At 44.5% G+C, this 13,723-nt stretch overlaps 1 protein-coding gene across 2 annotated transcripts in view; it reads left to right on the top strand.

The window, feature by feature from the left end:
* SH3KBP1 (SH3 domain containing kinase binding protein 1) overlaps window positions 1-13,723 on the top strand; it is a 299,175-nt gene that overhangs the window by 62,401 nt on the left and 223,051 nt on the right. Inside the window, exon 1 of one of the 2 annotated variants that reach the window (XM_006212983.4) lies at window positions 12,335-12,476. The exons of the other annotated variant lie outside the window; for it this stretch is intronic. Coding sequence (XP_006213045.1) covers window positions 12,426-12,476 — 51 coding nt within the window. The 5' untranslated portion in view covers window positions 12,335-12,425. Of the gene's footprint in view, window positions 1-12,334; window positions 12,477-13,723 lie in introns of those variants that run through there. 2 annotated transcript variants of the gene reach the window in all.

Raw genomic sequence — 13,723 nt, 5'->3', positions numbered from 1 at the left:
GGAGCTCATAGTAGGGGCTTTTTTGGCCCCTTTCCAGGATAAGTCCAATTTGGGCATATAAATGAAAATTGCTACTATTCTTAACCCCCAAATATTACACTCTTCTATTATGTTCATGCAAGTAAGTACAGAGTACCTGTAAGGTTGTTTTGTTTTTTTAATCTGATCAGTATTATTGGAGGTCTTAAACCACATTGTTAGAATTTGAAAAAAAATTTGGTTCACATGCCCGCTAAATGTACAGATTCTTCAGGCTGATAAATTTTGACATGAAAAAAAAAGTCAGTGTCTCCAAAAACAGGAAGCAGGACATTCCATGTTTATAACGCAGAGTAAATGTGATGCATTGCATGACATCTTTATTCAGAGAAGCCTTAAGGAACGGATACTGTCTTCCTAAGTTTATTGAAAAACATGAAATGGAATGAATGGTAGTCCTGTGAAATAAAAATGGTAATTTTTAGAATAAAAGTTTTCATATGTGAACAAGTTGCATGACCACGAAACTTCTTTTTAGCTTTTCAACTTATCCATTCAACTTTTACTTGAAGACCTTTTTAAAATCGTATTTTCATGTAAGGTTTCTTTTTCAGGGGGGAGGTAGAGAAATATATGTAAACACATCCGTAGCGTAGATGATAGTGAAAGGACGACCTTCTCCCTTCCGTGCAATACGCACACTGTGTGCTAGAAGAAAGCCTCTTGTGCCCTTGTCTTCCTACCAAGTAATTTCAGCCTCTTCCGCTGTAACCTTTGAGCCTGGTAGATCAGCTGCATTCAGCACATCCTTACTGAGGTCTGTGCTGGAACTCAGCAGGCTTTGACCTGGAGCAGTTGTGCCCAGTGATCCTAGAAGCTGGAGTCAGGGTTTATTAGCCCCAAGACCTTGGGGTAGCTATTTAATCCCTCAGCCCAGGTAGCCATTGATCTCCTCCTATGAAAATACAGGAAGTGCAACATCAGTGTACCTCTTTGCTAGTGTACTCGGGGGGATGCCTGAGATGATGCGCATGGGGCAACTCAGAGTGGTGTGTGATACCTACTAATCCGTCAACAAATATTAGCTGTTAATATAAGTGTTAAGCCAGCTGGAGAGACTGGAAACATACAGAGATGGTGTTTGTCAGCTGGATGCTGTGAGCAGTGGTGCCCAGGTGGAGGTAGAGCACAGGTTTATTTGTGGAAGGAAGGTAACAGCCCTGGAAGATGGAAGGGCTGGGGAGCAGGGCAGGGAGGGCCGCCAGCTGCAATGCCTTCTGCCCCAGCCAGCCTGGCTGGGAGCTTCTGAGCAAAGCCTGCATGACAGAAGAGCAGAAATGGCCGGGCACTGGCACTCCCCGCCTCCAGCAGTGACTGGGTTGGGGGTGGGAGGAAGGTGATCTCGGGTGGAAGGCAAGCTAGGATTTGGGGCAGAGGCTGAAAACGAGTTCTGTCCTGAAGGGACGTGTGGGCAGTGCACCTCCAGGACTGCCCAGGAGACATTTGTTTCACTTTAGTTTCTTAACTCCCAAGAGGATTTGAAATAACGTTATTTCCTCCCCAGGCTCAGGGGTACGTTTCATCATCTTTCTGCCACTGAGGAAGATTAGACAAGAAGTTCTTGCAGGAGGTTCAGGGAGAGCTGAGGTGAAAACGTGAATATCTCTTTAACGTGTGGTCACCACACGCATTGATGCAAAAGCTACACACGTATGTATTTAGTTGTTTGTGGAATGAGGTGCAGGACGCTGGTCTGGTGTAGCCCTTCACTGCCTGTTTCACTCGTCACGAAGGAATGAGTGTTTAATTGGTTGTCATCTTTCCTCTGGGACCACCAGGTTTTTCTCAAGAAAACCAACAAAGGGATGATATCCTGTGTCTGGGAGTCCAGGTGGAAAACAAAGTGGGCTGGCCTGCATTTGTTAGCCGAGAGGTTGTCCGAGCCAAACCACATCTTGCCCCGGGTTTCTGGAGACAGGTGGTCTCAGATGGAGGCCCAGAGGGAGGAGCTGAGGAGCTGGGCGAACCTGGCTCTCCCGAAAGGCCCAGGGTGCTGAGAGAGGCGGGGCACTCCGTTCCCAGGTGGTGTGGGGACATTCTGGCCTCTGTCTCCTCTTACACCGAGCCTTTCTTCAAAGGAGGCAGAACAGCTCATTGGTGGCCGTGCTGGAGCTCTCAGGGCTGTAATTTTCCAGACTGTAAAACAAGGCCACTGTCAAGATCTGAGATAACTAGTACCGGTACAGTGGGGGCCAGGTTACCACCAAAAAGGACTGGTTTCTGCAAATCATGGAAGAAAAAATAAATGAAAATTGTATTTAAAAGATGTACATTTTAGTCATGACTGTAATAAACTGTAATTGGCATCGATGTAGGTGTTAAAATGTGGCCATGTTCTTAGCCAGACTTGCATATCTGGACAGCATCTCCTTGTCTGCAGTGTGATGCCGGCTGCTGGACACTTTGGTTGCTCAGGATTGGCTTTCTGACCACATGTAATTCATAGGAAAGAAACAACCTCCAAAGCAATAGGTTGGCAGATTATGGGCGAAAGATACATTACAACTATTTAAAACCATAATTATTATCAAGTTATAACTGCTAGACCCATAGTCACACTGTCATATTGGGGCCTTCATAGGCACAAATAAGAAAGGAATCAGGTTTATTGCTGTCATTCTGTAACTGCTGTTTAACAACTTGGCTTGTATTCAATCTTTAACTGTTTCAGTTGCAAAATCATGAGTGCATGCACAACTTTTTTCTCTTCAAATCTCAAAAATGGAATAATGGCCAACCTGACTAGAAACAAAGTACATCTGCGATATGAAAGTCGCTTCAGCTGTTCTGTATAAAACGAGTAATTATGACATTAGGCTCTGGTGGTACAGAATGTGAACTTTGAAACACATTTGAATATAGAGCACGTCTATGTGTGGTTTCAACTGTTGAGAAATTGCTCTTTGTACTTACTGGTATTTTTTTAGGGAACGCTCTGTTATTTGGTTCAAAATGTCACATGACAGATGTTCTCTTTGGTCCATATGATCCATGCAGTTGTAGTGTGAGCTTCTCCTGTCAGTGGTGGTTAAAAATCTGTACACCTTTCTTCTCTTTTAGCCTCTGGTATTTTTTATTCAGTTGAACTCATCTTTTTATCTTAAAACTTGAATTTGAATGGGTTCCATTAACAGATGTTTTAAGGTAACCATTAAGTCTAGGGTGCTGCCAACTTTCAGCAAAACATAGTCCCCAGCCCTCAAGCTAGAGATGAACTCTAGTTTTGAGCCTGTTGCAAGGCAGGGATGTAGTTGATTTGTAAGCAACCCTTGTAACGACATAATGTAGTTGACAAGCGATGGTTCTCAGACAGGAGAAGTATGTTATTTAGCTGTCTCACTGGTTACCCTGATTACACTTCTACCTGGGGTGCATCTCCCAGAGCCACACATGGTAATTAAAACTATAGATTCATCATTGGTGGCAGCATCCCATTTTAGTCTTCTTACATACAGACTGAGGCCTCTCTTCATTCATTGTAATAAAAGCCAAATGAAGATGCATTCCACTTTATTGAAAATGGTTTCCTTTTTTCCCCTTTTAATTGGAACGTACAAGTGAATACTAAAGCATAAAAATAATTAAAAGTCACTCTCTTTGCTGATGAAACTTACAGTAGGGCTCTTCTTGGCCTGTGTCAGGCATTGCTGTCCTCAAACCACCAGTCATGCAGGCTCCTCGCAGCCCTGTAACCCATCGTGGTGTCTGTCAGGATGGCAGAGATTGGTAGATTATTCATGTCTGTCCATTTTCTCCCCTAGAGTGGCTAGAATGGTCTTAAGTACAGAGAAGAAGTGTGTTAAATATTCATCTGGTTTAATTGAATTTAATATAGAATCCTTAAGATTAATCTGAAGTTTTGGAATCATTAATGGTTCATTTTTTCCCCACAGCATATAATTTACTTGCTATTATCTAAGGTAGTGAATTATTTAAGTAATAAGGGGACATTCTTTCCATGAGCTAGATTTTACCAAGACATTGTTGCTTTCATTTATATACGATTACTGGTTATATTGAGTTAGGAACGCAGGTAAGGGGAGGAGTGGCAGCCCCAGGTTTGTGATATTAGGTTCCCAGGTGTTGCCTGATGTACTGCAGCCTGGGATCTAACACTTGCTGAATGACCTGTGGTCCAGAGGCACATGCATCAGTAACTTCAAATTTCTGTGAATATGAATAATAATCGTTGGCTATCAATTTAAAGGACAATGAATCAATTAACATGTAATATTGTCATATACTTTGACTTATAAACATGCACACATAAATTGTTCTCTTTAGGACATTTATTTTTCTATTTGAGTTTCTTTCACTTCTTTGACACTGAAATTTAATGGTGTGTTGGGGTGATTTGTATTTTTTTCATAACAGTTTCTGAAGTGTTGCCAAGAATGCTGGTTGTTTTTAAAAATTCAGGTGATTTCTATATATTGTTGAACAAGAACCAAGGCTGTATTCGCATCTCAGTCTATTTATATTACAGTTCTGTTTTCCACCACAGCCACCCACACCTTGATTTTGAAATGTTACTGAACTATTAAAATGTAGCAGAACATAAGAATATAAATATCTACCTACCCATCACCAAGTTTTATCAAATGTTACCTTTTTGTCATACTGATTTCTGATTCTTTAAAAATCAGTAAATAGACTTCCGGTTTCAGCTCAGAGATGTAGAGAGCTGCAGAAACGTCCCTCCCATGCTTACAAGAAAAAATCTGGACGGACTAGAAATTAACAGAGAACTGAGTGCACGAGCAAACCATTTCAGAATCTGGAGAGAGAGACGCACTTTCTGAGACACAACACTTCTGTGTACTAGAGACCAAAGCCACTGGACACCACAGAAGTAGGTAGGAAGATCAAGCTGAAGTTTGGACAGATTGCTGGAGGCTGAGTGTGGGCTAGCTCGAGTGTGAAGCTCGTCTGAGCTTGTGAAGGTCCTGGGGGCAGCAGTGGGGGAGAAGGGAGTCCCACTCTTTTGCAGGCCTTTCCCCCAGGAACCCCACCTGGCTCTCACAGGGAAGACTGGGGAAAATCCAGAGAAAACTCACAGTGCGGGCTGGGGATACTGGCTCAGGAGCCACTGAGACATCCACTGGGACCCTTGTCCCTTAAGGAACAGAAGGCATATTCTGCAGGGGGAAGGACATGGGCTGAGGGCGTTGACGAAATTCCACTGCATCTGGAGGAAGGAATTCCACTCAGCCCCAGCCCCCTACCTCACCCCCCAAAAGTCTCAATCTTCAGGGAGAAGGGCCTCAAGGCTGGGGACTGAGAAGCTGGTGGGCACCCCCTGCAGCTGGGGGCAAGGGGTGGGAGAGCTCCACCCCCAGAGGAGGGGCAGAAGCACTTGCAAAGGCTAACTCCCACTCCCCAGACACAGGCCCAGGCCCACTGTGCACACCAAAGACTAAGGCTTAGAATATTCGGGAACCCATGCTAACATGGGTTCCCATGCTGGGGAACCCCAGCATGCTAACAGGCCTCCAGGAATAACAGCAATGGATTACAGCAGGGAGAGCTGCATGAGACAGGCTGTCTCTGGGGAGCAGCACAAAGGGACGCCCTGAAGCCGGGAGAGGGAACAACAACAACAAAAAGATCACTAGAGGAACTGGAAGTTTCTGATGTCTGTCAGAATAACACACCTCAACACAGCCCAACTCGTGACTAGATTAACATAAATCCCCACACTAAGGGCTCATGTACCCCAGTATCTACTGCCCTATACAAAATGTCTGGCTTCAACCAAAAATTACAAGGCATGCCAGAAGGCAAGAAGATGTGGTCTGAAGAGAGGAAGCAGTCATCAGAACGGACACAGATTGGACACAGTTGTTGGAACTCTCAAACAAGTAAAAACACGTCTATTAGGCAGCTCTGTCCACTGAGTGCCCCTTATGTGCCAGGTGCCATTTCAGGAATGTGCTTAACAAGGTCTGTGCCCTTAGGGACCATACATTCTAACAGAGGAGAGAGAGCATAAATGCAGACAAACAAAAAGGTAACTATAGATCGTGAAACATGCAACAAGGAAATGCAGGAGAAGAAAAGGATAGAGTGACTGGTGGAATGTGGGAGCTGTTTCAGCCAGAGTCATCAGAGAAGGTCTCTTGGGGGAGGTGACACTGTAGCTCACTCTCGAGTGATGAGCAGGGTCCTTCCATTCCTAAGGGCCATCTAAGTAGAGGTCAGCAAGTGCAAAGGCCCTGAGGCATGAATAATCTTGGGTCCCCTCAGCATAATATTAGTGCTCTAGAAAGTCACAGTGCTTTGGGAATGATGAAAGCAACCCTTGCACTGTCAAGGCTAACCCAGGGAGGAAATTGTAGGTGAGTTCCATCAAATTCTTTTTCTCTTTTTAAAACACATGCAGGAATTACTCCTCTCTTCCCGCATTTTGGGGGACTGGGAGAATTCATTATACCTTTTTTATAACCACTCCAGGACTTGGCACAGAGTGAAAAGGAGTATAAATTTGCTGTTGTGAGCAGAGACCTCATTATTTATCCAAAGTCTGTTATTCTTCATAATTGTAGAGAATATGCATTAATTCAGCTAATCTTCACCCCTCCCCCACCCCACGTAGTGATGATTCCTATATTACAGATGGGAAAACTGAAGCCCAGAGAGGTTATCTGACTTAATGGAGATTGCAGATCTATTATAGGTCAACCTTGGTATTTGAACCCCAGTAGCCTGACTTCCCATGATTGCCTTGTAGGAACTAACTGGAAGGATGGATATTCTCAAAATGAGCCTCTGGTGAAAAAAAAAAGGGAGGGAACATCATTGTTCAATTTTTAGGATAACTCAATTTATTTTAAAGTATTGGTTAGCGAAACTGCCCAGGGGAGTGGATTTAATAAACACACTTTGAAGAATCTATCATTTGTTCGTTTGTCATGTGTGCTTAAATACAGATGAAAATGGTTAGTTTAAATAGTTTCAACATCCCAGTTCCCTCTGCTGTCTAACTACTACATATGTTACTCTGTAGTATTAATACTGTGAAGGCAATATTGTCTGGCACTTGCGAACCCAGAATATTCTGGAAACCAGCATTTGTGATCTCAGTAACTGTTATGTCATTGATATCCGTCTGCTGTTTTGTAGACTACATTTGCACCTGCTCAAATGCTTTTCATAATTTTTTCTATAATAATTCTTATTCTTTGAGAATAAATAAGTCATATACCATATTAAGTACACTATCAGCGAGAGAAGAACTTTATATATTCATTGATTTCTGAGGTTTTTTTGCCATTAGAGGAAAGAAAAAAAAACTTCCCCACAAATCCCAAACTCCTACTTTATCCTTCCAATAAACAGGGTCCTACTGTATAATGAGAAAGAATATATGTGTGTATAACTGAATCACTATGCTGTACACCAGAAACTAAGACAACACTGTAAATCGACTATACTTCAATACAGAATTTTAAAAAAAAAACCTTCCCCACAAGCACCTCTCTTGACACAACTGAAGGGTTGCTGGTGTTTGGTAACGGAACATTTGTTGAAGGAAATGCAATCTGGGTGAAGTGTTCTCTACCCAGTAGTCATAACAGCATCTCCTGTGTGCATAGTTCTCTTACTGTACGATTCATGGTATTGGATGTTGGGTGGGAAAAACAGCAAACTTTTATACACCATTTCCCATGGACCAGAGAGGTTAAGTAACTTGCCCAGGGGAAAACAGATAGTCACTGCCAGAGCTAGATTTGAACCTGTGGGTGGTTTAACTCGAGTCCATGCTCTCTCACTCCGAACTGTACTACAGTACAGGGTTACAGAATTATCTGGGTGGCCTTGGCTACATTAAAACAACAGCAACAGCAACAATACAAATCATAATTAGCATGAGGGGTACCCTAATCTGTCAGGTTCTAAGAACCTGCTAGGAGTCTTGGCTGAGCTGGGTGTGAGGCTACTGTGAGAGTTTTTTTAAATATGTAGCCACATTCAATTGGAACCATGACTTCCTGTGAATGCCTTATGATGTTATTTGAAGAAGGGCAACAAGCATATGAATTTTTAAAAAGTTTCTTGAATTATATTGATTTTTAAGAATGGATGCAATTAGTAGTTCTCATTAGTCCTAAGAATTATTTATCTTGGCATGCTTTGCTTCCACATGGAGCTTTTAATACACAGAGACTTTGCAGCTTCTGCTGCTGTGATGGTATAGGAGTCAAATGTGGCTGGTAGCTTTAAACATGCGCAGTAATGCACGTGTGGACGCTGCCAGCACAAATGGAAAAAAGTATCGCCTTAATTGAAAAAACAGGCTGTGTCTAGCCTTTTGACTCCCTTTACATTTAATCTGACTACTCACAGTTTCTGGGAGGGAGCGGGATTTGGCCCTGTTGTTCATCAGTAAGATCTTGACAAATTGAGCAGCCTGAATTCTGATGGTAACCCCCCCCCACTGCTCCTCTCATTTGTGAAGGGGAAACAAGCAAGACACAACCAGGGAGATTCTGAAGCCAGATGATGGTGTAGTTTGAGCTTCTCAAACTCTACAGTGCCTTCTTACAGATCCATCCTGCCTACTCCATCTTGATAAAATGCAGATTCGGATTCAGGGAGTCTGGGCTGGGTGGGTGGGGGAAGGCTGAGATTGATCCTACTTTGAGTAGCAGGGGTGTAACTGACCCTGTCCACCCAGCCTTCTATTTTTAGGGCTGTCTTGATCACCTGAATCACCTGGGGGAGTTTGAACACCGTGGATTCTCAGGCTCCACACCAAACCAATACATTAGAGTCACTGGGGCTGAGGCCAGATAGATGTTTAGGAAGAAAAAAAAGCTACTGAAATGATTTGATAGTAAATCTGCCAGCTTTGTTTTTTTTCGGTGGGGGGAGCAGGTAATGACAGCTTTGAAAATTTCACAGTAGGAATCAGATTGAGATGCTTAAAGACAAACTTTCTGACATCCTAAGAGCTTCCTGTTTGATCTAAGCTATATGAGAAATCTTAGCACCCTCCCGCCCTCCTCCCCGCCCCCACCCAAGGGAGTTGACCGGTTCTTCTTCATGATTGTGCCCAGCCTGCCTTAAATCAGAGAGCACAGAGGAAAAAGGAGAGCACTTAATGATTAGTTTGTTGACCTGCTTAGCATTAGATAATGTCTGCGAAGGCTCCCGGAGTGCGTCCAGGGAAGCTGGGGCCCAAATATGGAAAAGAGGAGTCATGATTATGAGGTAGGAGTTGAAATTACTGTTGCGAATAAAGTGTTGTTTCAGCTCTTTCCTGCGCTCCTGGGTTTGGGTTTCATTTCGGGTGGTGTTCGGAAAGCCAGGACAAGCTGGGCAGGAGGGCTGGCCTATGCCTTTGTTGTGACGAAACACCAGTTCCATGGTGGGCTTCTGTAGGTTGCTCCTTTCAGTGTGACTTTTTCTTTTTTTGATCACCGAGGCTCTCCAGCAACTGGCTTTTTAACATTTCTGAAATTTTGCTATTGATCTTTGCCCCCGAGATCCCGCAGGAAGGTAAGACACCAGGTGGAGACGATCTTGCCGGCATTCCTCCTTCTATTGGGTCCCTTTTAAAATGTGTAGTCTTGCTTTAAAATCAGGTATTTCCCATTTGTGTTGCATTTGTGACTTTTGATGCCCCAGCTCCTTACCTTGTCTAAGGGTTAAAAAAAAAATAAGGGAAACCCCATAGTCAGAAAAGAAAAAAGTCGGACGTTCCTTCTCTTCCTTTTTTTGAAAGCTTGTACACAGCCAGAGGGATGATGTGCATTGTCACTGTTACCTCTGCATCACGGAGCATTCTGGCCGAGAAGCAGAAATGCTCGGCGTGGTAGGAGATAAGGGATTTCTTACAGGGTTGCATGTACACGATATGGGCGCCTGTGTCACTTGCTGAGCCCGAAGTCACTGTAAGAAAGTGGACGTGGGTGGGAGCCAGGACACTTGGAACCTACCTCTCGCTCTCCCACTCCCAGTGTCAATGACACAAGTGACCTACGGGAAAAGCTGGTTTCCTTCCCCGAAGAGAAAGATCAGACCAATTCAGTGGGCATCCATTGAGTGTCTTATCATGTCTGGAGTGCTCTTCTAGGCCCTGGAGTACAGTCTGGTGGGAGAGACAGACCCAGAAACCCTTTTCCACCCCAATGTGGTGAGTGCCGTATATGCTCAGGGAGCCAAAAGGGAGGGGACCTAAGAGCCTGGGCAGGATAGGAAGGGCTAGATCAGATAGAGAGGACTGAGGAAGAGGGTGTAGTGTGAGCAGAGGCAGAGGGGACACAGTGTGAAGAGTTTCTGGAAGTCAGTCTTGCCATTGAGTAAAATGGGAAGTGAAGCCAGGAGGTGACAGGAACTTGCATACCTTTGTGAGGAACTTGGATTCTAAAGGGAATCAAGAAGCACGGAAGGAGGGATTTTAAGCAGGGGTGTGCTGCCGTCACGTGTGGATTGAGGAAAGTTCCTTCAACCTGTGACTTCTGAAGGAGAATCTGCACCCATGCAGCTTTTTTTTTTAAAACAACTCTATTGAGATCTAATTTATATACTGTAAAATCCACCCATTGGAAGTGTCCCGTTCAGTGGTTTTTAGTATATTTGCCAAGTTGTGTAACCACCACAAATCTAATTTTTGAACATGTCCTCACCCCTCAAAGAAACTTTCTGCCCATTTGCAGTCATTCCCATTTCCACGTCCAGCCATAGGCAAGAAGTCATCTTTATAATTTCTCCTTTTTCTTTAACATTAAGGGGAATGTTTTCTATGAGTGTTTTATTAACTTTAAGGAGTCTCTTTGCCAAATTACAAACTCCTACTCTTGGCTCCCCAGACCATTCCTGTCAGCAATGCTTTAGATTGCATATAACAGAAACCTGTCTGGGACTGGCTTAAATACAGATGCCTGCTGTCTCATGTAATTGGGAGGCTACAGGTAGGGTAGACCCAGAGGGCAGTATGATCAGCTGCTTAACGTAACATCAGAGACCTGTGTTTTTGCTGTCTCTCCACAGTGTCGGTCTGGCAGTAGCTTCACCCAAGGGCTGGCCTCTCTGTGGTCGTGAGGCAGTTGTAGGATGGCTTCCATTGTCAGTGGGGCCCCCTGCTTCCCCCTTCATAGTGGGTAGGTAGGAGGAGTTCCTTCCTACAGTCTGATGGGTGAGCTTAGTTCCTGTTGCGCACCCTAAACCAATTAACTAGGCTGCTCTCTGGAGCTGGGAGTGGGCTCTATGCGGGCTGGGTGGGCACCTGTGACCAATAGTGGGATCTGCTCAGGAGGCTTGTGAGGAACAGTACATGAGCATCTTTGAAGCTGACCCTAGCTTTTTGTCTCTGTGAAAAGTGTCATGAATTGAGATCTCTCTAGTTCAAGAGTTCATCACAATTTAGTCAGGGAGTGCTCTGAAGTTTACTTTTGGATAATATAATAGTGTGGGTAAAATTGGGACCGGTGGTCACATTAACGTATGTGGGAAATAAATGATTTAAGTCTCATTAGAAAAACCTGTTTGATTTAGGCTCGAAATGTTTAACTGTCACTAGTAGTAAATAATAGAACATCATTCTTATCTAGTTATTAAGTTAGCCCCTTGGAATCTCTCCTGGAGGAAAAAAAAAAATCCTGTCCTGAATATGTCAGTATTCGAGTTACTATATGAACTTGAAATGAACAAAAATTGACTTTCTTTCAAGTATAATTCACGCTTCACTAAGCCAAATAGACAGTCTGCCAGTTATTTGGACTTTACTAAATTTTGCTTTATATGTAGTGAAAAAGCAAGGTAGGCCTCTGCTTTGCAAAGTAGTTTATTTGATTATGGGCTGTATTTTCAAGTCTGTTTTGGAGTGAGGTTTGTCCTCATGTAAGTACTGAGCGTTTGCTGGTGCAGCTCTTAATGGTGAGAACGGATGTTGAAGAAAGCAAACACCATATGCCCTTTGTTTCCCGTGCATGTCCCCTCCTGGAGGCTGGGTGGAGTGTTTCAGCTGTCTCGAATAATCTCCATTTTGCTGTTGCTGCAGACTTTGCGGTTCTCCAACTCCCCCCCCCCCCCCGCCCCCACGTTAGTTACAACTTCTTCCTAATTAGGTGGCTCGTCTTCCTCTCTCCTCCTGGATCACAAAGGTTCCACATTCTCAAGTGCCAGAGACTGGATTAATTTTGAAAAAAGCGTTTCACTTGATTTGTGACAGAAATAAGAGCAGAGGAGGAAAAAAAAAAAAACCCACCCAGTGTGAATGTGTAGTGGGAGGGGCGGGCGGGCTGGGTACGGGACAGGATGCTTAGAATAATTCTGCTGCCAAGTGAATCACAGAGACTTGCAGTTCTCGGCAAGCACGGAACACACTCCTGCCCAGAGTTCAGACACAGTCAGCCCGCGCTCACCATTTCATACTCCACAGTATGGAGTTTTCCGCAGCCAAAGCCCCGAGTGCCGCGGATGCGTCTGAGAGTGTAAGTAGGCCATACATCTGTTTCGATTGTATCACATCTGCATCTTTTGTAGCCTCTTGTCTGACTACTTCGTAGGCTGGGCGGGAGACATGATGGGGAATTTGGTTCCGGCTCAGTCCTTCCGCGATGGTGAGCAACACCATTTTCCATTTGGACCCTGGTGTCAGTTTTCTTGTTTGTGGAGGAAGAGAATGTCTTTCCCCAAGCCCTCCTCAGTGATAGAAGTGGCTTTTGGCTGAGCCCTATGCATAGCAGCATCTGTAAAGATGGTGAACAGCCCTGTCAGTCTGGTATGAGGGCTTGTTCCTTCTCCTGACTGCTATCAATGCGTTTTTTTCCAGGCGACACAACACACAAGACGACCCCAGCCAGCCCAGCCCACTCCAGAATCCCCACGCCTGCAGGTGGCCCTTTCAGCACTGAAGTGTCCTTATCAAGGGTTGGGAGCAGGTAGCATTTCTGAGGCCGCTGGCAGGTGTGGGAGGCTGGGATGAAGCTGTGGAACCCAGCTTTCCTGGAGCAGGCAGGAATAAAGGGGCGGGAGGTGAGACTGAGATGGGAGGCAGGACACAGCGTTAGATTGGGGTCTATTCAGGGCACTGTCCTGTTGCTTGTGCCTGTCAAGGCGGCAGGCGAGGCTCAAATCCTCACTAAGCTAACCGTAGCCCTGGGCCACTAACAAAAATCTCTCCTAGTCTTAATTTTCTCATTTGAAAATTGTAATCATTGCACATCATGGTATTGCTGGATTATTTGAAGTAATGAGTGTGAAAGCCCCTGACGCTTGGTAGGCACTCTCTGAGTGATGTATTTTGCCCTTTTTACCCCTTCTCCTTCCGTAGTGGGTTATTATACCATCAATGCAAGTAGTGTGCTGAAATGCCCCCAGCTTGTTTGGGGGCAGCCTTTGTGGCTGTTGCATTCTCTTGGTTGGTGTCATAGGTTTATCTTGAGATTGGCCAGTTGGCCTGATTGCCCTTTTGGTCATGGCCAAGCGACTCCCTAGAACAAGGAGGTCTCCGGGGGAAGGTGTGAGAAGATCATTCTCATGTCTCACAGATCTGTTTGCATGAAAGATCATGGGGACTGGGGACCCAGGTCAGGAAGCTGTGTCATGAGTCCTGGAGGGAGAGTGATCATTCAGAAGAGCCAGTTCTGGTTCAGCTTTGAGTTTCCAAGTTATGAACACCTATATTCAGCCGGCACAAGGGAGAGGACAAAGAAAAGATAAACCTTGAAGAACACTG

The sequence above is a fragment of the Vicugna pacos genome, chromosome X (genome assembly GCF_048564905.1).
Source record: "Vicugna pacos chromosome X, VicPac4, whole genome shotgun sequence".
In the NCBI taxonomy this organism is placed as follows: Eukaryota; Metazoa; Chordata; class Mammalia; order Artiodactyla; family Camelidae; genus Vicugna; species Vicugna pacos.
Note: the sequence above shows the minus strand (reverse complement) of the source record. Positions and strands in the feature narration are given on the sequence as shown.